We start from the raw sequence: 23,699 nt of genomic DNA, 5'->3' as shown, positions 1-23,699 counted from the left end.
ATTGTAGAATTAGTTATTTGTCAATCAATTAGTAACATTGTCCACTATTCAGTAAAAAAAGAATAAAAAGATCTTTTGTCTCTACTGTTTCTGTTAGAAGCACAGTATAATTTCCTCTTCCCTCTTCCTCTTTTCTTTCTTGAATTTTTTGTACTTAGTATCTTTTTTTTTTTCTTGAATGTTGATTACACAAACACACTACATCCCTTCCCCCCCGTGATGCTTGAGCCTAAAACCTCACACAAGAAATCCCTTCATGTATAATAATTATAACAAAAAAAAATTAGTGAAACTCATGGAGTGTCTTTGTTGGAGCTTTGTTAGAACAGTAGTGTTTGAGTGACAATGGAGGGAGCAGTTTTTTGTTCCAGTGACATATTCAAGTGACTCAGATGGCGCCAAATTAGTCAGTCCACCGTTGCAGACTTAGAAATTTTCATTGCTCAGAGATTGCAGTAGAGGTCAATCGCTAAAAGAACTTCCAGATCTTTATTAAAATAAGAGTTCCTCATGAAAATATGCCAAAACAACAAAGAGAAAAGTTCGATGAATTACCTACCCCGTGATCATGGTTCCAGCCCCTTCATCCGTCATAATCTCCAATAGGAGAGAATGTGGAACCCGGCCATCGATGATACTCGCAGTCCTCACCCCCTGCGAGAGGGACCTGACGCAGCAATTTACCTTCGGAATCATCCCTCCCGCCACCTTCCCTTCCTCCACCATCTTCTTCACCCCTCTTATATTAATTTCCTTCACCAAGCTGTTTGGATCCTCTCTGTTTTCCAAAATGCCTGGCACGTCCGTCAGGAGTATCAGCTTCTCCGCTCCCAGGGCGGCAGCCAGCTCCCCCGCCACCGTGTCGGCGTTTATGTTGTATGCCTGCCCCTCCTCGTCCGCCGCCACAGAGGCAATAACGGGTATATGCCCCGCCAAGATTAGCGGCTTAAGGATGGTGGGGTCGACACGTGCAACGTCCCCGACGAATCCGAGGCCGGCGGCTTTGCCGGAGGGGCGGGCAGTCAGGAGGCGCGCATCCTTGCCGGAGAGGCCGACGGCGGTGGCGCCAGCTCTGTTTATGAGAGATACCAGGGTCTTGTTCACCTTGCCGACGAGGACCATTTCAACGATCTCCATGGTGGAGGCGTCAGTGACACGGAGGCCGTCTAGAAACTGGGGCTGGATGCCGAGGCGGGTGAGCCAACCGTTGATCTCCGGGCCACCGCCGTGGACGAAGACGGGACGGAGGCCGACGCATGCTAGGAGGACAAGGTCATTAATGACGGAGGTCTGGAGGGTTCTCGACTTCATGGCGGCGCCACCGTATTTGACGACGATGGTCTTCCCTCGAAACCTCTGGATGAAGGGGAGGGACTCCGAGAGGATATCGACCCGTGTCTGGCCCGGCGTTTGGGTATCGGCGGTAGTCGGTGGCGTCGTGACAGGAAGAGAGGACTTGAGTCTAGAGGTTTTAGCGGCAGATAGAGGAAATGCTAGATTAGGGTTTCGATGGGTTTTGAAAAGCGGGAGAGGAGGGGAAACTGCAGGGGGGTTGACTGTGAGCATCTTGCTATTCTTCCTCTGGTCCTCTCTCTTCAAAAAAGGGGAAAAAAAACTACCTCGTTCTTCCCTATTTCTTGCTTCTTCTCTCTAATTACAGAGAAGGAGAGCTCTTGGTCTCCGGTGCTGGGAAGCTGAGAAGAAAGCGAGGGAGGCAGGGGTTATGAGAAGTGCCTGCAGAAGAGCGGATTAAAAGCAAGAAGGTTGTGTAGAACAGGGACCGAGAGTCGCCCTATTCGATTCGATCCCTTCTCATTCTTTGGTGCCCATCAATTTTGATCCGCTCTAAGTTCTAACATCTAATTCGATTTGCTCTCACCAGGTTGCTCAGCTGCAGCCTGAAAAGGAATTACGAATAGAAACTTTCGAGTTTCATCATTCATCAAGGCTTGCATCATATTCCTCTCTCTCCGACTCACTTCCAAGCGGAAGAAATCCTCCAAAGGGAAGGGGGTGGAGGGGGTAAGAACTTCTTATGAGGTTGCAATTTTTAAATTTAAATTAATAATAATAATATATATATATATAATTTATAAAATATTAAAAATTAATTTACATAAATTTTAATAATATTTATTTAGAATAATTTAGCATTAATCATAATGTACAATAATATTATATATTTTAATAGTTTAATATTCTATGATGTCCCTCAAATTCAATATGTATTTAAATATGAATTATTATGTGCAGTTTAATGTATCAGATTATATAATGTTAATTGGGATGGACTTGACATGTGTTATGAGTTCTCTCAATATAACCTAAAGTGACATGTAACCCACCTTGTAAAGTAATGCCATCCATGTAGGATGATGACACATCACCATACCAAATCACCAAATAGCCTTGCCATTATCCATGTCATCGTGATACATCATCACATGCCACATAAATTTTTTGAACAAATTTTGAAAAAAAATTATTAATTATTTTTTAAATTAGAAAATATTTAATAAAATGTGTTAAACATATTGGAAGAAGAAATTTTAATTAATTAATATACGAATTTTATATTTTATTATTAAAAATATAAGGTAATAAAATGTGCACCGATAAATTAGATTTTAAACACTAAAAAAATTAATTAATTTTTTTTAAATCGATAACAAAAAGTGTTAAATAAGTAATAATTTTTTTAATGCATTAATTTACGAATTTTATATTTTGTTATTATTAAAAAGAAGGTAGAAAAATATGTACCAACAATTTTTTTAAAAAACAAATTTGTTTTTAAAAAATATCGTATTAAATTAAATAATATCTTAAAACGATAATGTAAGGTATTAACTACATTAAAAATATTTTTAAATAATTAATAATCAAAATATATATTTCTATCATATTAAAGTGAAGGTAATGAAATGAAATTTGTAAGATTTTTAAAACCAGAAATTAACGTTTAATTTTTTTTTAATTACAAAATAACTTAAATCAATCATGATCTCGAGTTGTGATCAGTGAGGACTGGTTCTTGTGCTTGCATCGACTTACCCAAAAAGACCTAACTTTTGAGATGCCTCCCGACAATCTTCGCTTCAGATGTTAATAAAATAAACAAGAGCAGCTGTAAAAGATGCTCCATTTCCAAAGCAGAGAAAGGAGACATGGGTCTGGATATGTCTTTTCCACTTTGTTTCTATAAATAGTGTAGAATCGGACCATTTATACTGTTTTTTCTTCAGTTAGAGATCAAACATCCACAGGCACTGTGATCTGAGTAGGAATTGCTTTGGTTTTTCATCTTTTCTGCTTGTTCTGTTGCTCTTTGAATTTGTTGTGAATGTTGTAGTTGAGCTGCTACTCTCCATTCCTCAGCTTTTCGATCAACAATACCCATTCTTTTCATGAGCTTTTCTTCTAAACTTGCTCTCATCTTCTGTATCTTTACCTGCAAGCCCTCCAAGCGTCTTTGATTCAGAGCAAGAATATCCAACAGAAAGTGATTGGGTCTAGTTAAAAGCCTTCTTCACGAAGAGCTTAAACAATTGGGTGAGTATATGCCAAATAGAAGTTTTCATGCCTCGTCCTTTTTCGTGTTTGTTAAAGCCAGGAATCTCTAAATCTCAATTGACCAGTCACGTCTCTATGGACACAGATTGTTCTACCTGTACTGGGTTTATAAAGAAACAAAAACCAGTGAGCCACTCGCCTGAGATAGTTCACGGACTAGAGAGAACTGCACAGGCTGCAGGAAGCAGGAGAAACAAGAAAAAGCAAAAAGAGGATAAGTTGGAACTCGGGGCTCGAGGTGAAATAATTTACTGGAAAGGTTGAAAGGCAGCAGCAGCGGACGATAATACTAAAATATTGCAGGCCATAGAACCGGCCATGAATTGATTTCTGGAACAGTGGATGAGAAGTTTTTTCCAATGATCTTCTATTTACAGCCCAGGAAACAGATGTAAAGGGCATGAATTCCATTCAAGGATCTAAACAATGACTAAGGCAGGCACTGCAAATCTTGATTACCCGTGACTCCATGAGAAGCGTTTTCTAAGTTTCTTTCTGCTGCTCAAATGACCTTGACATCAATAAGAAGCACAGATGATGGCTGTTACAGACTGAACTAACGTCCATAATGGCAAAGCTAGATTTCCTATCACCCCACCAGGGAAGAATGTAGAAAAAAAATGTAGAGAATTGCAGTCGTTCTAACAGAGTACCTCAAGCTTCCTCGACTGAGCCTCTGCTTTTGCAGTTTGGAGGTTGACCCAAGCCTGAATCTTTGCTTCCTCCCTTTGATATCTGAAATCCAATGCGAAACAGAAATAAAACTTAGAAATGGCCACAAGAAGAGAAGACATATATAATTTTGAAAATTTCGAACAAAGTGACCACCTGACACAGGATTTGCTTTTTTCTTCTTCTTCCCATAAAGAAGCTCTCAATTCTGTGACACTCTTACAGCCCCCATTCATCTCAAAATGCCTCAAGCTCTTTGAAATATCTTCTTCCTCGTCCTCTCTGGAGCTCCAATTTGATAAAACAGAATCGAATTGGGCACCAAGCTCCAGCTTCGCAAAGTGGCAGCCCTGAAGCTCAGCCATATCGACACTAGATTTAGAGAGTAGCAGGGGCCCAGATGTGCTAGTGGGTGTGTTGTGTCTAGCCGGAGAAGAACTCTTGAATGGGGTGTGGCACCTTGAGGTGGTTGAGCTGCCGAGTGGAGTCATCTCAGTTCCAATATCTCTATGTTGGACCGGAGGAACCACTTCAGTCGAAGCATCTTTCATGGTTTCGGAAACAGAGTTTCCGACTAGAAATCCCTCTTGTGTAGGTTCGGAATATCGGACTTCGGGCAAAATAGGTTCTACGTTATCTGTAAATTTATCTGTAGGAAGAGAATGCAAATGGAAGTTTAAAAATGGAAAAAGATCTCAAAACTTAAATACAAATTCTAACAAAAAATAGTTCTTCAAAGACTAATAAAGCCAGAAGTGAAAGTTGAATAGATTTTCACCTTTTAGAAGTACGTCCGATGAAGATCTCCGAAAAGCTCCGCCGGCTTCCAGAGACACAGACCCACCAAGACATGCAACCAGACCCGAAACTTTTTCCTCATCGCCGAATTTCTCAGTAAACATGTCTCGTCTTTGTTGAAAATTCTCATTCTGTTTGAATGTCTTCGAAGTTTCTGGGTGTTTTAACACATGAGCAGGAGATTCGTGACACGAGCTGCTTATAAGCCATTTCTCTGCATCATCCCACTTTGAAGGAAAGGTCTTTCTCGAGAGATTTCCAACGGAAAAGCTAAAGACAGGTCTACCAGGAGTAGAAGGAGCTTGCAGGAATCTCTTATTTGAAGCAAAACTGGCGTCTTCCCTCCTCTGAGCAGTCCTTGCCATCGGAAAGGCCTTAACAAAATCCGAAGTTTCTTTAAGATTAAGCTTGCAAAGCGGGTCGGGAAAGGTATCGGCAAATGCGTTTCCGTTGTGGTTGCCGTAGAAGCTTGAATTCGCTTCAAAAGTTGACTCCTGTGTTAAAATATCAAACTGGTTAGGGAACTGACAAGAGAAACAAGACATAACGCAGACCATGTAAAGACTTCTAATCAAATGGGAAGAGATTCTCACCTTTTGAGATGGAAAAACTGATGAAGCTGCAAGGCATTTTGGGCTCTTCACATCCATACCTGAAAGACTTGAAGAGAATACTGGACTCATAGGATCCCCCGTTTCGAAGGATACTCTCCCTCGCTGAATCATGTTAAACAGAAAAGGACTTCTGTTTTGAAGCTGGAAAGGTTGACTGATAAACAAAACTGCATTTGACTATAGAAAAAGACAGACCCAACAGTTATCTTTTCCTCTGTAAAAGATTTCGGAAAGCTTTGTTTGATTTCATGAATACTTCGTGAAGGGTAGCACGGATGTGATTAGAAGAAGAGGAGCTTCCACAGCAAGCGAATGACAAAAAATCCACGATTCCACTTTAAAATAACAGGGGAAGAGGAGAGAGAAAGGGTGAAGGACTTTGGAAGATTGAGAGAGAGAAAAAAAGGTTGCTCAATACTACACCAGAAGCCAAAAAAGAAAGCTTCGAATCTTTTGTGGAGAAGCTTCTTGTTGAATTTTAATATACTATTCAATCACAGTTCTAGGACTGAGCTCCAGGACTAAAGCAAGACCATGTCTCTGTTCTGTGATTCTTTGGATGATTTCTCTTTTTCTGGTTTCCACGCAATTTTCTTTTAGTTTCTAAAGATTCAAATACTAAAACAGGAGAGAGGGAGTGAAAGAGGAGGCAGATGAATTTCAGGCTATTTGGAGCTTGCTTCAGCTTTCCCATGGAGTGAAGGCACTCGGAGACAGAAACGTCATGTGGCAATGTCACACAAAGTGGCCGATTTAGGTATTTATTTGACCAATATGTTGCAGTCAGTCCAGAACAATTTTGATTAGTTTTTCTCACCCAGCATTGTGCGATGTGGACCTCAGGAATGATTAAGAACAAACAGCTTTAGATTGTAAGGTAAGATTTTCAGACGAGAATCCCATGTTTAATGCCTTGATTGGAGTAACAAGAAAGGGGTCCCTTATCTATCTCAGTCTCATTTTTGGATCAGGAACTGGTTTTTGGATTTTGATTGGTAAAAGCCATTAGAGAACAGCTTTAAATCTGAGATCACCAGTGAATCTCCTGTCTTGAACTAGTTTCTGAAACACCTCAGTAATTGGAAGTAGCCGGGAGAGAGAGTCCTTTCAAACTCCTTCGTCCCCCGGGCCTACTTTAAATTGTTGCTGCGTCTGGTTCGGGAAATCTGTGAAAACGGGTTCTGTAAAGAAATCTTTTAGGGTGGAGAAAAATTATCAGTAACAGAGCATTTTTTTCTGCTGCTCATGATCTTACCAGAACTGGGAATTTAACAAAAAAAGAAGAGGAGAATTAGTCTTGGTTGCTTTCTCACTGTTTCCCTCTTTTAGATTACACCCTCTGATCCACAGAACGTTTCCGTGTTTTTCACAGAATCACCGGACCTTCGTAGCATTTACAGAAGAAAGTAGACTTGAAATGTTATTCCGTTCCACTGATAAGACTCCAGCGGCTAGCGAAGAAGCACTCACATGGCCAGGGGAGAGAGAGAGAGAGAGCTATTCTATCGTGGATGTTTGCGTGTCGGCATCCCCACCGCCCACAATAACACCATTATTCTGCTTTCAATCAAAGGGCTGAAATTCTTAAAAAAAGGAATTTCAGTACAGGTATATAAGCTGCATAATTTCAATTTTAAAATGGGAAACCTTCCAAGAACCAATTCTGCAACCCTCCCCACCTATGGATTCGTTGGTGTTTTCCACTCTGATTGCATAGTGCTTTCCGAGAACAAGCAGATGAGACAGGGAATTTACAAAACAAAATAGACCGATGTTATCAATATTGTCAACAAAAGCCCGGAGATTTTAATAAAAAAATGGTAGCGAAGCCATTCTTAGTCGAAACCCACTGATTATCGTCTCTGATAAGTCTTCCCTAACAGTGAAAAGATAAGCTTTGTTGGCCCCTCAAAACGAATATCTAAATGCGAACTGACGTGACTAATTTCTGTAGAAACAGTATCGAGCTTCACCTGTTTAATCCATCTTTGGGGTTGTTTCTGATTCAAGCATTCACTTCCAAATCATCACAGGTTCTCCATTGTATAAATAATCATTCAAAAGCCAAAAATTCCAACCACCCAATTATTCCATTCTCCTTCTTCTTCTTCTTCTTCTTCTTCTCTTCTACTGCTGCTGCTGCTGTTGCTGCTGTTGTAGGTTCTGAATTTAATGGCGATCAGATTGTCGTCCCCTCACGTTGCAATTCCCCGAGGAACCACAACTATCAAGAAGAAATATGCTGGGAGAGTGTTCATGCTTCATTTGAATCATTTGGATCAAATCCAACCCAATAAAACTTCCACTAGCTTGATCAAGTCTTTCACTGTCAACAAGGTATAGAGTCTGGAGGTGTTGCAGAATTATGAATAGCTAGCAATCCCAAAGATCTCCCACCATTTTCTAAACCCTTGTAATCCTTCGATTAGTGATCAATATCATGTAACAGGTTTTCGAAGATCAATCAAGGGGAATTCTCTGTTACAGAGATGCAGGAGGGGAGTTGATATGTGAAGGATATGATGAAGGTCCCCGGTTTTACCAGCCTACCAAGCAAAAGTTTTACGGTAATAGGTGAGTGGAGAACTCCGATTCAGTAATCCAATAATTAATCAAACAATATTTCCCATTTGCACCATGACTTCAATTTCATGAATACAGAGAGCTCGAGATTGTTGATCTGTTGAAACAACTCCGTCTTCGGATCATGAAAGAAGCCGAATTTCCTTCTATCAGATGGGAAGTAGGTCTTGAAGACGACTTCCATTCCGAAGATTACAAAGAGCTTCACTAACTGAATCGGCTTACTGCTCATCATTTTATCTACATATGTGAATTAAAATCGCAGTCAGATCAATCTTTCTTGACATTCTGAGCTTGTTCGAACATGTAAAGGATACTCTTCTATCTTTTAGTGGGTATGGTTTTCTCTTTTACTCGATGAATATCTGCTTCTTCTCCACAGGTTTCGATGCTTAATCCAACTTGTTTCGTTCTTTTTACTTTTCTGTGTAAGAAGGGACTTCTCTCTTCCTGTAATATTCTTGCTGCACTGGACTTGGTTTCGTCTTAGATAGAACTTACAAGAATTAACGTTTATGTCGGCCAGAGAACCTGATGGATGGATGGATGGATGTTGAAAGGTTTCTTGCTTGTTAAGACAAGTAAACGCAGTTACAGAAAAGAGAAAAAAAAAAAAAAAAAAAAAAACGTATGGCCAATATATTAAAATAAATAGAAGAAGATATAGTACAGAATTGCCAGGGAGAGGTCGTCTAATAATACCAAACCTCTCATGGACGAAAACAGTAGTGGTGCATATGAAGTATGAACAACCTTCTTCTTCTGCATCTTTTTCTTTAAACAAATAATGCACAAATCTAAACAAGGACATGATGCATGAGGCTGCCTTATAAAATAAAAAAAATGTAATGGGAAAAACTTACAAAAGTAAAAACCAAAAAAAGAGAGGGAAATATTTGATTTCCCAACTTATACTTGACATTTACAAGGCTGCATTGGAATTACTACAGACATTCATTCGAGTGATTGGTGCTGCTGCTGCTGGTTCTCTTCAATGTTTAGGTCCGACTGGGACTCACTGGGGATGATGGAGGGTGGAGACCACTGATCTGGGACCATGAGAAAATACGCAGACATAGCTTTCCGGAACCGCTTCTTATACTGTTTGGGTGAGATGACTGTTGGAGAAGCATTTCTGGGGCCCCCTAAAATGCCTGAGGCCTTCACCCATGTCTCCAAGTGCTTGTCCCATGTATACTGCCTCATGAAATCAATAATACCCAGCACCAGCTCGTGCTTTTCCTCGTCTACTCCAACCAACAATGAGTAGTCCATTACATCGATTGACTGTAAAAGATCAAGTTCACAGACAAACCGCATCAGTAAGGACAAACTCAAAATGCACAAACACCAGACTATATTACAAAGATTTTGCATTTTATTAGAATCCCATGGAGTGGACCACTTTGATGGCATTACTATAAACTACACAAACAGATCACATTGGAACCCATGCCTACCGCAAGAAATGAAGTATCATTCCACACAGCTCTCTCCAGCAACCGCTTTGCCTTATTCCCCACAAAAATTGGAGAAGTTGGCATGGCTTCAATCAGGTTTTGATCCAGAAGGACCTTGTTGGTTCCACTAGAATCTGGGTTATATCTTGATCGAGATGACCCCTTGAGATCATAAAGCCTAGTTACACTTCGATCAAAAAGAAGGTTCTCCATGACCAACACGTCCATCCTTGACTCTTTTCCTCCTTTCAGGTTCTTTGATGTAACCTTTTCAAATAGCACAAGCAAATGGATGGATATTTCAATTGCTAAGCAAAGAATGAGTATGAAAGGCACTTTTACTAGAGATAAATATTAAAAAAAAAAAAAAGGCAGCCATTAGGCAGTGAGACAAGGAAAAAATTTTAGATTCTTTCCCAAATGTACACAATCATGAATCTATCTAATCTAATGATATTTCTCTGCTTCTTTCAATACATGTTCCTGTTAATCTCATTCAATGTCATCGATCAAATCTTTTGAAGCAAAATTTGATCTCCTTAGCTAAGTTACAGACAGTTAATCAACTTCGAGAGGTACAGCATACTCTCAAGTTTCCTTGAATGCACAATGTAAGCCTAATCCACTAGATGCCTCATCAATGAGTTTAGACTCTCCAGTTTTAACTATGACAGATAACTAAAAATTTGTTTCTATTGGACTCTGGATTGCCAATGAAATTTTGAATAAAAAGATAGAAAATAAGAAAGAGAAAAAAGTTAAAAAAAGATGCTTATGAATGTCCATCACCTGATAAATGCCCAAAATTTTCGCCAAGCAGGTTGGACTTCCTGAAGCAATTGATTCTGACAGGTACTTGAAATATTCAGGAGCAAACTTGATAAAAGATTCCAGTTCTGTCTTTGTCACCTGTTTAATAATAAACCTGTCATCTAATGACTTTGCAAAAAACACATTGCTCTTTCCACCTTGGGCTCCCCATTTCCTACACCGACTAAGAGACCTTATAAAATCTAGCTCTGACGGGTGACAAGGCTTTCTCAGAGCATCAAATTGCTTTGCATAGTAACAAGTTACAGTGTATTTCACCTTCCCAAGCGGTCCATCATCTTGAAAAGAGACTCTCACGTGCATTGACTTTGTGTAGAAAAGAGGGTCCGGCACTAGTGAGCTCCGGCTTCCTGACATGGACAAAAGACTATCTTCTATTGATCCAAAGCTCTTGAGAGAGTCGTGGGATATTTCATCAAAAGATTGAAATGGGTGAAAACTGCCTGAATCATATAGTGGCAAAGAAGTCATTGACTCTCCATGATTTGGTCTTTCTCTTTCATCAGAAATTTGATAATGGTAATCTGGAGAAACTAAAACATATGAGATGATACTAGTTGGTTCATCATCATAGACAGGGATTACAGTATCATTGACACCAATTGGAAGAAGCAGCCGTGCTCCACCTTTATGCTTCAATTCCTGGAAGCATGTCATGTAAACAGGATTATAGTTGCCAAGAGAGTCAAGTTTTGGGATGCCAGATCCAGAAGCCTTGTTGAAAGAACGGTAAAAACTCAAAAAAGGTGTTCCAATCCAGCTTGAAAAGTCATCAGCATGCTCAGCTGCCTTAGTAGTTATTGTGGACCCTAGTGTTTGGGTGACCTCTGGTCGGCTCTTATCTTCTCCATTCGTAAAATGCTCTTCTGACATTGCCACTGATGCAGTTGATTCAGCTGTTGTTGAGGACTCCAGTGAAATAGAATCAGGAAGCACAAAGCCATTCTCTTGCGGTTTTACACTTGAAGGGGTGGTGTCACCTGTCCAAGCAGCATCCAAGGTGTCTGACAAATTTGACATTAAAGGAAACTGTCCCTCTGAATGAGCTCTTCGAACAGGCCCACCAGCATCAAGAGATTCAGGTTGATCATGGCTTTCCACCCCAGTAAAATGCTCTGGGCGATTGAGATCACCCAGATAACTAAGTGGAGAAGGGATCCCTTTGAGTGATGACTCATCTGTCTTTGAGTTCAGAGAAGGTGCATGACAACTGCTACTAGTTCTAGGTTTGGCAGCAATATCCACAAACTTCTCAATGGAACTCGGCTTTTCCTTCAACTTCAGTGAAGAGATATTCTGTTCTTCACAATGCCCATTTTCCAGATCAGCAGCATGGATTAGACGATGATCCCACACATAAGAGTGAAAAAGTAATTGCCTCCTAAACCGGTTGATCTCAAGAATATCGATTACTGGTTGACCCTTCTTAGGCTCCTTTTTCATCACTTTTTTGATGGAATCCTAAAACAATGTGAAATATTTTGAAAGATGAGAATAACACTTCAAGAACACGATAGACCACATGATACATGGATATGCATGCTAGACCTGTAAATATAAAGAATCATCCTTGAAATCATGATTGAAAAGAAAATGCAATAATATGAAGATTTTCTTCTCCAATCATATCAGCTCTTTTAGAAAAAATGATGATGATGTCAACAAAAAATGTCCTACTGAGTGTCCAACAAATCATAGCTACCCGACTAGTAAAGAATTCAGAATATTCTTTTAGAATCACAAGTCAGAAGCATGGTTCAGTGAATGAGCCCTTTTTTTTTCATATCCAAGATGCCCAAATGCAACCCATGGCATAAACCTGAAACGTCAAATTACGAAACCCTATGTGGCCTGGACAAACCACATGATACTCACCATCTTTGGAAACATTAGTCAATGCGTGAATTGGCAAATACATATTTACCAAATCAGATGCATTTTGCCTACAATTCAGCAAACCATGAAAGGCAAGGCAGGAACTTGTTATGACATGTATTAGGGTACTTGGATACTTCAGTGCAGAACCACACCTCTGATAGATGTATCAGACACAGGAAAGAGGAGGAGGGAGTGGTGAGAGAGTGTCACCTCAAATTCAGCCTTCTCCTTCTGAAGTAAGGCTTCAAGTTCCCCAATGTGACGCCTTGATTCGGAGTCTTTTGAGCCACTATTATGTGCACTTCCTCCACATCTTTTTTCTGCAACTTGGCGAAGAGCATTAAGTACTTCACTAAAAAGAAGTTCCGCTCCATCCATAACCTGCTTAATAAATGGCAAGGAGCTTTAAAGAGTTAGCCTTTTTTCCCATAACAGGAAGGGAAATTTGAACAAAGAGACAATACTTCATGGCGTGAAACAAAACCTCATTTGCTTCTTTTTCTATCCACTCCTGTAGTTGGTAGTTGAAATCAAGTTTATGTGGTGGCAAATAGACAGAGTGGACATCAATTGATGCATACCGAAAGCAAGCTACCATGTTCCCAAAACTGCTCATGAAACATCATAATAACACATGATAAATATAAGGCATGATAAATATAAGGACAATGAGAGGAGTGCAAGTGTGATTATGAGATAGATAGATAGATAGAAATAGAGATAGAGATAGATAGAGAGAGAGAGAGAGAGAGAGAGAGAGAGAGAGGCAGTACCCATAAAAGCGAAGACAATCTCGATGTAAAGAATGACCACAACTGGCAACCCGGCTAGCTGCAGCATGATTTGAGAAGCTGAGTTCCAAAAATTTGCCAAAAGATAAACCCCAAGCTGCATCAGACATCACTATTCTTTGGGTTGCTGGTGGGAACCCATTACTGCGAGGACACCTTAGGCATCGGTGCCACATCCAGATCTTACCTTCACATTCTCCAGGTAACAGAAACTCCGGCAGCTTCTTAACAGATATTGTAAGGCTACCTTGTCTATGCGTATAACAGTGAACATGAGCTTCTGTTGGCATGTCACATGAACGGCACCGGAAGCTCTAGTTAACAAGAAAACAACTACCATCATCCACTTGGTCACATTTTCCATCCATTTGAGGTTCACATGATTTTGATATTTTCTATACTGTCAACAAGCTTTGCCACTCAGGCAAATAGTAATTAAGTGGAAGAAAAAAAAGACTAACCTGATCAAATAGATGATCACGTAAGAATCTCCCCAAAGGCTTGTCAAAGCTGCCATAGTATTTGATGCGGAACAGATGTGATCGTTCACACACAGTTCCTTTCCACACACAGCGAGTTGACAGAGACACAAGAATGCTCTGATGATTAGAAGGAGATGGAGGAAACTCTTCCTTAGTTGATACTTGTTCCTCTTTGAGGCTATTATCTTGGCGAAGGCCCTTCTCCAATGAGCCATGCTGGTTTCCAGTTGTATTAGTGCTGTCAGCTATAACCATTCCTTTGTCAAACACCTCATCACCAGGGCCAATAAGACCACCTGTGCTCATCTCAGTAGCCATTCTGAAAAGTTCCTTCTCTTCAGACTCATATGCAGATAAGTTGTTAGAAGGATGAGAAAGCAGTTCACCCCGGTCCACATGTTGTGTAAATTGTGGTGCCCAATCATCTTTTTCATTACAAAACTGTTTTTGGTTACTGGGCCGAGGAGAACAAGGTTTGATGAGGCCAGAGGAGGTTCCAGGGAACGGAGAGCTCAACCCCTTTGGTGTTATTGAACTTGCACGCTCCTTTCTCTCATCAACAGGCTGGTCTAATTCAACAACTCGGTTGAGCTTTTGGGAATCTAAATCAGATTGAGACTTCTTGGAATTCGGGGCAACAAATCCAGGTATAGTAGAGATTGACCGATCAACACTGGAGGGTTTGTCTGGCAATGCAACAGTTATTGGAGATTTTAATGGTAGTTCAGGAAGAGAGGCACCTTCATCTGCTAGAAAAGAAGTCTCTAAAGCCAAATGATATGCCGCGAAGACTCCATATTGGACCACATGCTTCACTTTCTTTAGGTCATCATCATTAGCTCCTTTTAGCAAAATCTGAAAGCAGACACTTAATTAGAATTAATTAATAATCACCAGAGTGCAAGAAAAGACAACTCAAAAGTTTTAGGGACTCACTGTGCAACCCAGTGGCTTGGGACAACCTTCAAAAAACATTAAAGTCTTCACCAATTTTTTGCCACCCTGACCAGCACTTCCATGCTCTTCAAGATACTTCTCTACATGGAACATTTCACAGAGACCAAGTTTCTGTGATGAGATATGATCTATTGAAGGAACAATCTGTGACCCTGTGCAGCGGGCTATACGCTCTAAAAGAGGTCTTTTAATATTCAAAACAAGAGAGATATCTTTTGCAAGAAGATACTCTTGAGCAAAACGGGAAACAGATTTTTCCACCAAAAGGACATCCGGATGCTGAGCATCAATCTTTGCAATGGCCATCTTCAAATGATCCATTTCCTAAAAAGGAATAAAAGTTTGAGTGTATAAAAAGAGAGCAAAAAACAACTGTGAGATAACGATGATTTATGTTCATTTTTCTTCAACACAAACCTGCTGCAATAGGGTGTCAAAGCTGGATAAGTGATTCGAAACCCTCTGGTATTCAAGCGCTCCCCCTAAGATTAGGATACGAGAGCTTTTTATTTTGGAAGTCATGCGCCTGTGTGCCACATTTTTCTTACAAACCACCCCTTTCACCACTTCACTGAGAAAACAATCAGAGGACTATGTTATGCGAAAGAAAAGTAATCCAGGTCTATTTTTTCTCCTTTTCAAAGTCAAGCAAAGGCAAACCCAGTTTTTTCCTTTTTTTTAAACAAAAAGCAAAATAATGAACAAACTACCTGTCACTGAAACGCCCACAAGCAATACATTTAACCTTCACATATCCACCAGGATCCATTCCTCCCCCTTTACTTGTGTCAGGTTTGAGAATGGTTGCAGCCTCCCAGGATAAGGATGTAATTGTATCCAACCAGCTTTCCTTATCTTCCTCCTCACCCACAGGAAGATTCTCCACTTGCAAAAGTTGAGCAACCAATGCCCTAAAATGCCCTTCAACAACATTTTTCATGGCCTTTCGGTGCTCCTCGCCTGACCTGTCCCTACTTCGGTACTCCCCACTGCCAAAGCTGCTTGAAGACCGAAACTGTCTCCACTCACCAGTAGCACCTTCGTCGTCGTCATCATCAAATAGAACAACTTCTCCATCATCTTCTTCATCTTCTGGCTCAGGAGGAAGCCATAGTAGCCCATTGTTCTCAAAATCCACAGGCTCAGATTCTGCATTTTCCACTCCATATATAGAAGATGAAGGATCACATTCTTCACCATGATAATGCCCATCTGCTTCCTCCCCAAGCCTTTCAACAGTAAGGGAAACTTGACATTCAGTACCATCATGAGTAGGAGAACACAAATCTTTGGGATCAAGATTTTCTTCTGTGGGATGAATTTTGCGTGATCCATAGCCACTGTCGACATCATCAAACTCGGCTTGGCCATAGTAGTCAGCAGAGGGCTGAAAATGCCTAGTCTCAGGATCTGAACGGTACACACCATATTCATCATCTTCATCATCACTCCTATAGAAAAAAAATAAAGATTCAAATATTTATAGAATGATCTTTAAAATACAGAAAACAAGATCTGGCAGGTGTCAAACAAGCACAGATGTCTGGGATGCTAGCATGTGTAGAGAGCAATGGAACTGAGTACATACAAATAAGAATCTAAGTTTCAATCCAGTTTTGCAAATAACAAGTTACGTACTAACAGAGAAGATATATGTACATAATACACAAGTACGTACATGCATTATATCACACACATGCACATACACATATATGTAATAGATATTAGGAGCAATAAACTTCCATAACCAATCTAAAAGATAAACATCAGGTTGTTCCAAGGAATTGTATATAATTGTACAAACAATAGCAAATTGAAAGTAAAAGGACAAATTCTCCTTTAATCTTAACCAAGAAATTCAGAAAACGAAGAGAATGAAAAAGTAAAAGTAAATGAGGGATAAGCACGGGATACCTGTTCATGCAAAACCCAAACTGGTTAAGAGATGGGTCCCCAATATCATTGATTTGATCCATGTTCCTTCCAGATGTAACCGTGTCTTGCTTTTCAGGACCCACTTCCATTTGGGCAGACTGACCCGGACTAAAACTGGAAGTGCACTGCACGTGTTGATAAGGGCCAGTTGAATAAGGCACTGAAGAACCAACTGTACTACAACTATTACCAGTGATACTAGACTTAGTACTAGCCAAACTCGTTGCAGAAGGTGAAGGACTAAGAACTGGGCTGGACAAGTGAGTGCCATTATCTACAGCCAGTATGTCCTGTTGCCGTAGCTTAAAACAATAGTTACACACTCTGATACGGTCCAATTCCTCTTGACCACTTTTGGTTTCATCTGAAGGGGCTGGAATTGAGTTTGCAGTACACTTTGCGCAAAAGACACGACCACAAAGACGACAATGGTGTCTACGGTTGATGAGGTTGAACGGACTGTCGCATTCATAACAAACCCTACAGCTATGATCAGGCATCCAAAAGTCCCTCGATAGATTTGCTGGCTCGGTCCTCCGAGGTATCCAGGATTTCACCACATCAACCAAGTCTGAGAACTTCTTCTCAGGGGTGTCCATCGACAAAAACCCTTCCAAGTCGACTCATTTTATAAAATTGATCATTGGCCAATTCCAAGTTTCAATCCCAAATCCCCTTCTGTCTGAGAAAACCAAAGCCAGAAGGAAATTTCGAGTTTTCTGTCTTCTGAAACTCAGAAACTTAATAGAAGGTGTATTCAATCCTTATAAGGAAACTATAAACCAAGACATGTTACTCTTATGTTATATTTCTTGATTCCCGAACTTCAAGTTCCTCACTGTTCTTCCAATTGCAATTTAGATAAAAAAAACCCTCCAAACGACTGGTTCTGATGTTTTTTATTCCAGTGCCAGAATCACCTGCCTAATTCAATTCCTCCAAAACCCTTGTTCCAAATTCTCTCTTTATAATTCTCTCTTTATATAAGAAAAAACTTTCTCAACAAAAGTAACTGATACCTCTCGTCCATGCGAAGATAAACATAAAAGAGACCAGAACAACACTCAGTATGGAACCTGTGAAGGTAAATCTTAACCTGAAACCACCTTCTGATGCACCCGCAGAGCTTTCTACACGCAAGTAGCCCAAATTCGTTTTCCTATCGATCACAGCAGACACTCTTGAACAATTCTCGTAGGATACACATCAATGGTTCCGCATAAGAGAATCCAAGGGGGATTGGAACATCTACTTCAATGCTAAAGTTGTAAAATATAAGTCTCGTACCACCACAATTCAAATTTGAAAGACCTCAAAATTGGTTGGAAAACCACAGCCAGCTATCAGAATCCAACCCTTTCCAACACCAAATTCCCCCAAAGCACCCGAAAACAGCCCGAATTTCACCCTTATCACAAAAATCGGCCCGCAAAAACAACCAACTGCATTCAGAATCACATCAAGATCTTATGAGCACCGGACAAAGATTACTACACGAAGAAAGTGAGATACATACGATACTGAAGAAAGAAAACAATCAAGAAAGGAAGAAGGCGGAGATGGGAAGCGCGTGAAACAATGGAATAGACTATTCGACGATCGAGAACCTTTCACCGTGGTTGAAAATTCGGAAAAGATAGCCGGAAAAAGGGAGAGAGATCAACCGGCACCTGTGATTCCTCGCATTTTCCACAAATTCTATCACGAAATCGCCAAGGTTTGTTGATCGAAATCACGGAAATTTAATCCAATACCGTTAAAAAAAATCGAATAAATTTTATCTACCTTAAGGAGTCGCTCCTTTTGGTTTCTCTTTTTTCTCCTCGTTTTTCCTTTTTTCTGCAGAGAAAGAGACCCTCTTCGTCTCTCCAGTCTCTACTGTAACCGATATTTAAAAAAAAAAAAAAACAAAATTAAACTAACAAAAAAAAAAAAAAATCAAATCTTACGAAGGGTCTACGCTGCGCCGATCGATAGCGTGGACAGGGTGGCAATCATCGGCGGATCACAGCTGCCTCCCATGGATCAATAATAAAATTACAACAGTAACCTCACTCAAATGATCATGTCAATCGGTATTTTGCCTGTACCAAGATTGTAAAATTCACAATCCAGATCAAGTACCCTAACTTTTAATTGAATCAATAATTATATAATAATTAACGGAACGCGGACTGGATAATGGACAGGTCACCCTTGTAGTTACTGCTGAACTAAATTAACTCCAACATCTTAAGACTTAATGATTGAGACCTTAATTACCCTTACTGGTTAATTATTTTGATTGCATCGTTTTTGGCTCATCTCCATGTTTTCTATCTTCTCTTTTTAAATTTTAAATGCGAAAAGCCGCTTTCAGCAGACGGCAAAAGCCATTTCCGACCAAAGTCGGATCAATTGAAGTCAAAAATGGCATTAGAGGAACCAGCAAGGGAGCACGGAAACGTCGATAAAAGGAAAGAAAGTGAAGGGGATCCTGTCTGCGATCTGAGGTAGTTGGGCTCCAACAGACATTGATTGAGATATTGGGAAATAGAAGTATAAGATTGCACGGCACACAAGATAATTTATGGAGTTCATCGTCGCATCTATCCACGCGCACGCTCAACCTGTTCCATTGATGGCAGCTGATTTTAATATCTTGGCTGCAACTGCTTTGCTGGTGATCCTTATTTTAACAGCTAATGCCGTGTCGAATTACATTGAAAATGTGCGAGGATTGATGGTTCCAGGTTAATTGAGGAAGGTAAGATTCGTTGACCGTGCAGAGCTCCGGCGAGTGGAGGAGCGAGGTTGTGGAATCCACGTGGTTCCCGTCTCGAAGGTAAGTGAAGTACTCGGTACTCAATGTCCGACCGGTCAAGAGTCAAAGCTCAGGGTTCTGGTTTCCCGGACACGGTCAGAACGTGTTTGTTAAAATGTCTGGAAGGGAGAGTCCCACCGGATTATCAGTCTCCACCGTCGCTGTTGAAAATCGGAAGGGGAGACCACGGATTGCACGAGGGATACTGTACTTCAGATCGTGATTCTTAGGTAACAGGGTGGTTTGATTTTAGAGGGACAAGGGCGACTCTTGCCTCCAATGTCCATGGAAGCAGTACAAGATGAAGCCTCTGACATCTGATGACCAGCCACTGTGCCTGTCTCTTGTCGTCCGTGAGTCCTCAACTCTGCGGCAGAATTTTCTCACCAGATTACCAGAAGCTAAGGTGCTTTAAACATAAAAAAACTTACGTTATGCTTAAGAGTCATCAATCATCTAAGCATATGAATCAGGACGAAGAGGAGACATGTCCAGGTTTCCAATATCGATATGCTTATTAAATAAATTACATTAAATGATAATTGGGTATTTTATGTTCTATTTAATAAATAATAAATAGGTAAAAGCTGCCTGAATCCTTTATAGGGTAAGTTTTTTCTTTTTTTTAGTCGATTACCATACTCGAAAATTCCAAGTAAAGAGGTAATTCTAACTCCTCTTCTTTGATCTTCATCAACCCCTCTCATTCTGTCCCTTCCCTTCCTCTCCTTCCTCTCCTCTCTTCTATGACTTCTGGAATGGGAAAATTGACTCAAGGGTGTGACAAACTTGGAGAGATTTGTATATTCTGCAAGGAGATGCTTAGATATCTTTACATGATAAGGAAGTATGTGTGCTTGCATATTACATGAGGCAGCACAGACAAAGCTAAGTGGTTTCTTGTATAGATCCTACAATTTTTTTCTGGCAGGAAGCACTTCAGTGGGATATAGAAATAGTATATTGATATCATTTATTCCTTGGGATAGAGAGTTTGATACCTATATCAATTCTCTAATTTATTGTTGTTAATCGGGTGTCTTGAATCCGATTACCCGATCCGACCCGGTTCGGATCCACGTCGGGACCCGATTAAGAAGTTAAATCGGGAGCTCTGATTTGGGATTTTTTTTAGGAGAGGTCGGGACGACGAGGGTTTTGGGGGATTCTCTACGTAGAGAAAGAGGGGTTCGTCGAGGGAGAAATCGGACCTCGATTTTGTATGCTTGAAGCCGCAAAGCTTCACCCCTTTCTGATTTTAGTAGATTCTCGTTTCCTCCCGTGGAGTAGGTTGTCGCCGAACCACTTGAGATCGTTCCCTTTGTGCTGTTTGAGTTGACTTACTGATTTTCTGCTCATATTTGTTTTCTCTCTTAGATTATATACTTCGTGGTTAGTTATTCTCGATTTATTATGCTCGGATTTCTATCTTCGCTATAACAATTGCAAAACTGACAAGGATGGGAGAATTAGGGATATATAAAAACTTGTCCTTGTATTTATGTACTTGTGTTTCATCTGTGGATTTCTTTCACATAAATCATTCTTGAAGTGTTGACTTTGTATTAGCAGGTTGATGTTGTCGTCCTCCAGCTTCAAAATCAAAAGCTTGTGTAGTACTTATATGAACAAAAAAAAAAAAAAATGGAATAAACACATTGGAAGGGAAGTTCAAAGAACTAAAATACAAACAAATATCTTGTCATGAGACCTTGATCATAGTGAACCGTCTCTAGAATCAAGTCAGTCCTTTGCTTTTTTATCTTAATAGTGACTCCATATAACTTTACTCTATATTCTATGGTCAAATTTCTTTCTTTAGTTTGGGCTTTGAGTTTTATGCTTTTATGATATTGTAGTTGGTTGATGATTTGATCCTCCTTGGATTACAAACTGGTAGTGATGAAAGATGGTTGGAAGTTTTGTGTGTGCAATGAGCTGTACAATTTGTTTTCGTAATTTTAGGATATGTATATAGAAACGATCTAATTTGGACCTAATTTTAGATTGTAATTGTATCGATAAATTGCCTCCGTTTGAGAGAAGAAATCATTGAAAAAAAATTATTCTTTTGAAACTCTGTTCTTACTCTATTTCACATGGTATCAGAGCGGGCGCTCGATCATCAGAGTGTGTTACAGTAATCCCATTTCCATCATCTTTTCCCACGTCGACGACCTCCCATTTCCGTCATCTTTCCCACGCCGATGACAACGAAATATGTTGCCATTGCAAAAACCATTTTCGTCATCACTACAAAATCCATCATTGTTGCTGAATCCGTTGTCATCGCTGCGAAATTTGTTACTGCTGAAGAATACATTACCGCCACTACAAAATCTGTTGCTGACACCGTTGTTGTTGGCTCTACGAAGAATCAAAACTCTCTGTCGAATTTTTTATCCTCGAATTTCATCACCCTCGTAAAACTACTGTGAATTTGATGGCTACCACTACAAGCGCATCAACCGAACTTATCCCAATACCAACACTATAGATTATCGTACACCAATACAATTCTGCCTTTCCAACTAGAATCATCCTTGATGAGACCAATTACCCATTATGGTCTCAGTTCATGGATATGCGTGTTGGCACTTGCAACAAAGCTAGATATCTCACCGGAGAAATGGAAAAACCAGAATCTGGAGATCCCAATCTTGGCACACGGATTACTAAAAATCAAAGAGTAAAAAGTTTGGTTTATTGACTCAATGAGTCTATCGCTAATGCAACGATTTATTCGCCTCTCCACCACCAAGGAGATATGGGAAACCTTATAAAAAAATATTTTATGATGGATCAGATGAAACCTGTATATTTGAGTTGAACCAGAGATCTTTTTTCTACTAAACAAAATGGTAGACCATTATCAACGTACTACAATGAACTAGTTGCTATTTTTCAGGAGATTGATGATAAAACTACATCTCAAGAAGGAACAGTCGAAGGGCTAATCCAATTGCACTCTGCGATGGCTAGGCTTCGAGTTCATATTTTTCTCAATGGGTTTGTCTCTGAGTTTGATCAGGTTCATAGAGAAATTTTGCGAAAAGACCCAAAACTTGATTTGGAAAGCACATATGCATATATCAGAAGAGAATATCAATAGACACAGACAATGGAGAGCTATCGTCCAATCTTTCAAAACTCTGCTATGCTGGTCAACCAAACTCGACAAGGATCATCAAACAATCGAAACACTCAATCCTTTGAAAAAGCTAACAACCGGTATGCACTCACTGCAGGGAAAAAAGTCACTCGCAACAACGTTATTACGAGATTATTGGTTATCTGGAGTAGTAGGACTTCTAAAAAAAAAACTCGTAAAAAGATTGATTGGAAAGTTATGATGACATCCACGGAAGAAAATCAGCTATTGCCTACGACAAATGTTGCCCATCCATGTATTATCGGTAAAACGTCAGTATTCTCTACAAATTCTAAGAATAGAACTTGGATTATTGATACAGGTGCATTCAATCACATGACGAGGGATTCCAGTTAGTTAAAATATGTCCTACCTTCTCCTCAATCCGTTATTTACACCGTCAATGGTTAGTACCTCTCCTATTATTGGGGAAGGATTTGTTATCTTGTCTAATAACCTTGTTGTACGAAGAAGAAATGAAGAACGAAGAAGATAAAGGATTTTATGGTGGTTCAGCAGTGTGCCTACGTCCACCGGAGCGATGGCCTGAAATTTTTACTAATTTCACTTAGGGTTGCATAATATGTATTTATACTAAACCCTAGATGTATTTGTATATAAAATACACAAATACCCCTATAAAAAATACCCCCCCACCCAACCTAAGTATATTTACGCCATATGCTCCAACAATCTTACATTAGATATTGTCTTTGTTATTCCATCTCTTGAATACAATATTTTGCCTGTTAGCCAAATTTCTTCAACTCTTGCTTGTATTTTAACTTTCTGGCCCTCATTTTGTGTATTTCAGGACATTCTAACCCGAAAGATTCTTGGTTATGGTGTTAGACGGGGCAAACTCTTCTATTTGGAGTTGATAGAGAATGTGGGATTGAAAATCAGTCAGGTAAATAAAGTTAGCAGTGAAGACAGTGCTCAAGCAACTATATGGTTATGGCACCGAAGATTTGGCTATCTTTCATTTGGTTATCTTAAGAAATTGTAACCACAATTTTTTTCAAGTTTGAATGATTTTGATTTTCATTGTGACACTTGTGAACTGGCAAAGAGCCACCGTATCTCTTATTTACCGAGTTTGAATAAAAGTTTCGAAACGTTTGAGGTTATTCATTCTCATGTTTGGGGGTCCTACAAAGGTTCCCTCTAT

The 23,699-nt window shown here is 39.9% G+C and overlaps 4 protein-coding genes across 5 annotated transcripts; 1 reads left to right on the top strand and 3 right to left on the bottom strand.

The window, feature by feature from the left end:
- Positions 1–470: 470 nt before the first annotated feature.
- On the bottom strand, positions 471–1,992 carry LOC137959273 (acetylglutamate kinase, chloroplastic). The gene has a single exon (XM_068806662.1). It carries the CDS (start codon positions 1,564–1,566, stop codon positions 556–558), a length of 1,011 nt encoding a protein of 336 aa, XP_068662763.1. The 5' UTR covers positions 1,567–1,992; the 3' UTR covers positions 471–555.
- A 1,080-nt stretch (positions 1,993–3,072) lies between these two features.
- On the bottom strand, positions 3,073–6,198 carry LOC137959803 (uncharacterized). The gene is made up of 5 exons (XM_068807159.1): positions 5,637–6,198; positions 5,024–5,537; positions 4,402–4,894; positions 4,227–4,308; positions 3,073–3,451 (listed from the first exon to the last, which is right to left on the bottom strand). Exons 1-5 carry the CDS (start codon positions 5,766–5,768, stop codon positions 3,242–3,244), a joined length of 1,431 nt encoding a protein of 476 aa, XP_068663260.1. The 5' UTR covers positions 5,769–6,198; the 3' UTR covers positions 3,073–3,241.
- A 1,476-nt stretch (positions 6,199–7,674) lies between these two features.
- Positions 7,675–8,696, top strand: LOC137958430 (uncharacterized). The gene is made up of 3 exons (XM_068805439.1): positions 7,675–7,994; positions 8,107–8,231; positions 8,319–8,696. Exons 1-3 carry the CDS (start codon positions 7,830–7,832, stop codon positions 8,449–8,451), a joined length of 423 nt encoding a protein of 140 aa, XP_068661540.1. The 5' UTR covers positions 7,675–7,829; the 3' UTR covers positions 8,452–8,696.
- Positions 8,697–9,038: 342 nt separating this feature from the next.
- On the bottom strand, positions 9,039–18,537 carry LOC137958429 (1-phosphatidylinositol-3-phosphate 5-kinase FAB1B-like). 2 transcript variants are annotated; one of them, XM_068805437.1, is made up of 13 exons: positions 18,524–18,537; positions 18,360–18,452; positions 16,554–18,016; positions 15,350–16,090; positions 15,057–15,210; positions 14,619–14,963; positions 13,662–14,537; positions 13,183–13,514; positions 12,894–13,017; positions 12,620–12,790; positions 10,490–11,992; positions 9,701–9,967; positions 9,039–9,527 (listed from the first exon to the last, which is right to left on the bottom strand). In XM_068805437.1, the coding sequence occupies exons 3-13, from the start codon at positions 17,171–17,173 to the stop codon at positions 9,195–9,197; spliced, it is 5,466 nt and encodes a 1,821-aa protein (XP_068661538.1). In that variant the 5' UTR covers positions 17,174–18,016; positions 18,360–18,452; positions 18,524–18,537; the 3' UTR covers positions 9,039–9,194. The 2 variants fall into 2 exon arrangements, with proteins under 2 accessions (XP_068661538.1, XP_068661539.1); XM_068805438.1 differs by lacking the exons at positions 18,360–18,452; positions 18,524–18,537 and having other exon boundaries at positions 16,554–18,229.
- Between the last annotated feature and the right edge of the window lie 5,162 nt (positions 18,538–23,699).

The sequence above is a fragment of the Aristolochia californica genome, unplaced genomic scaffold (genome assembly GCF_029961685.1).
Source record: "Aristolochia californica isolate CCGP_79_NKW_82.1479 unplaced genomic scaffold, dmAriCali1.0.hap1 SCAF_3, whole genome shotgun sequence".
Taxonomy (NCBI): Eukaryota; Viridiplantae; Streptophyta; class Magnoliopsida; order Piperales; family Aristolochiaceae; genus Aristolochia; species Aristolochia californica.
The sequence above is the reverse complement of the archived record's forward strand: the minus strand, read 5'-3'. Positions and strand labels throughout refer to the sequence as shown.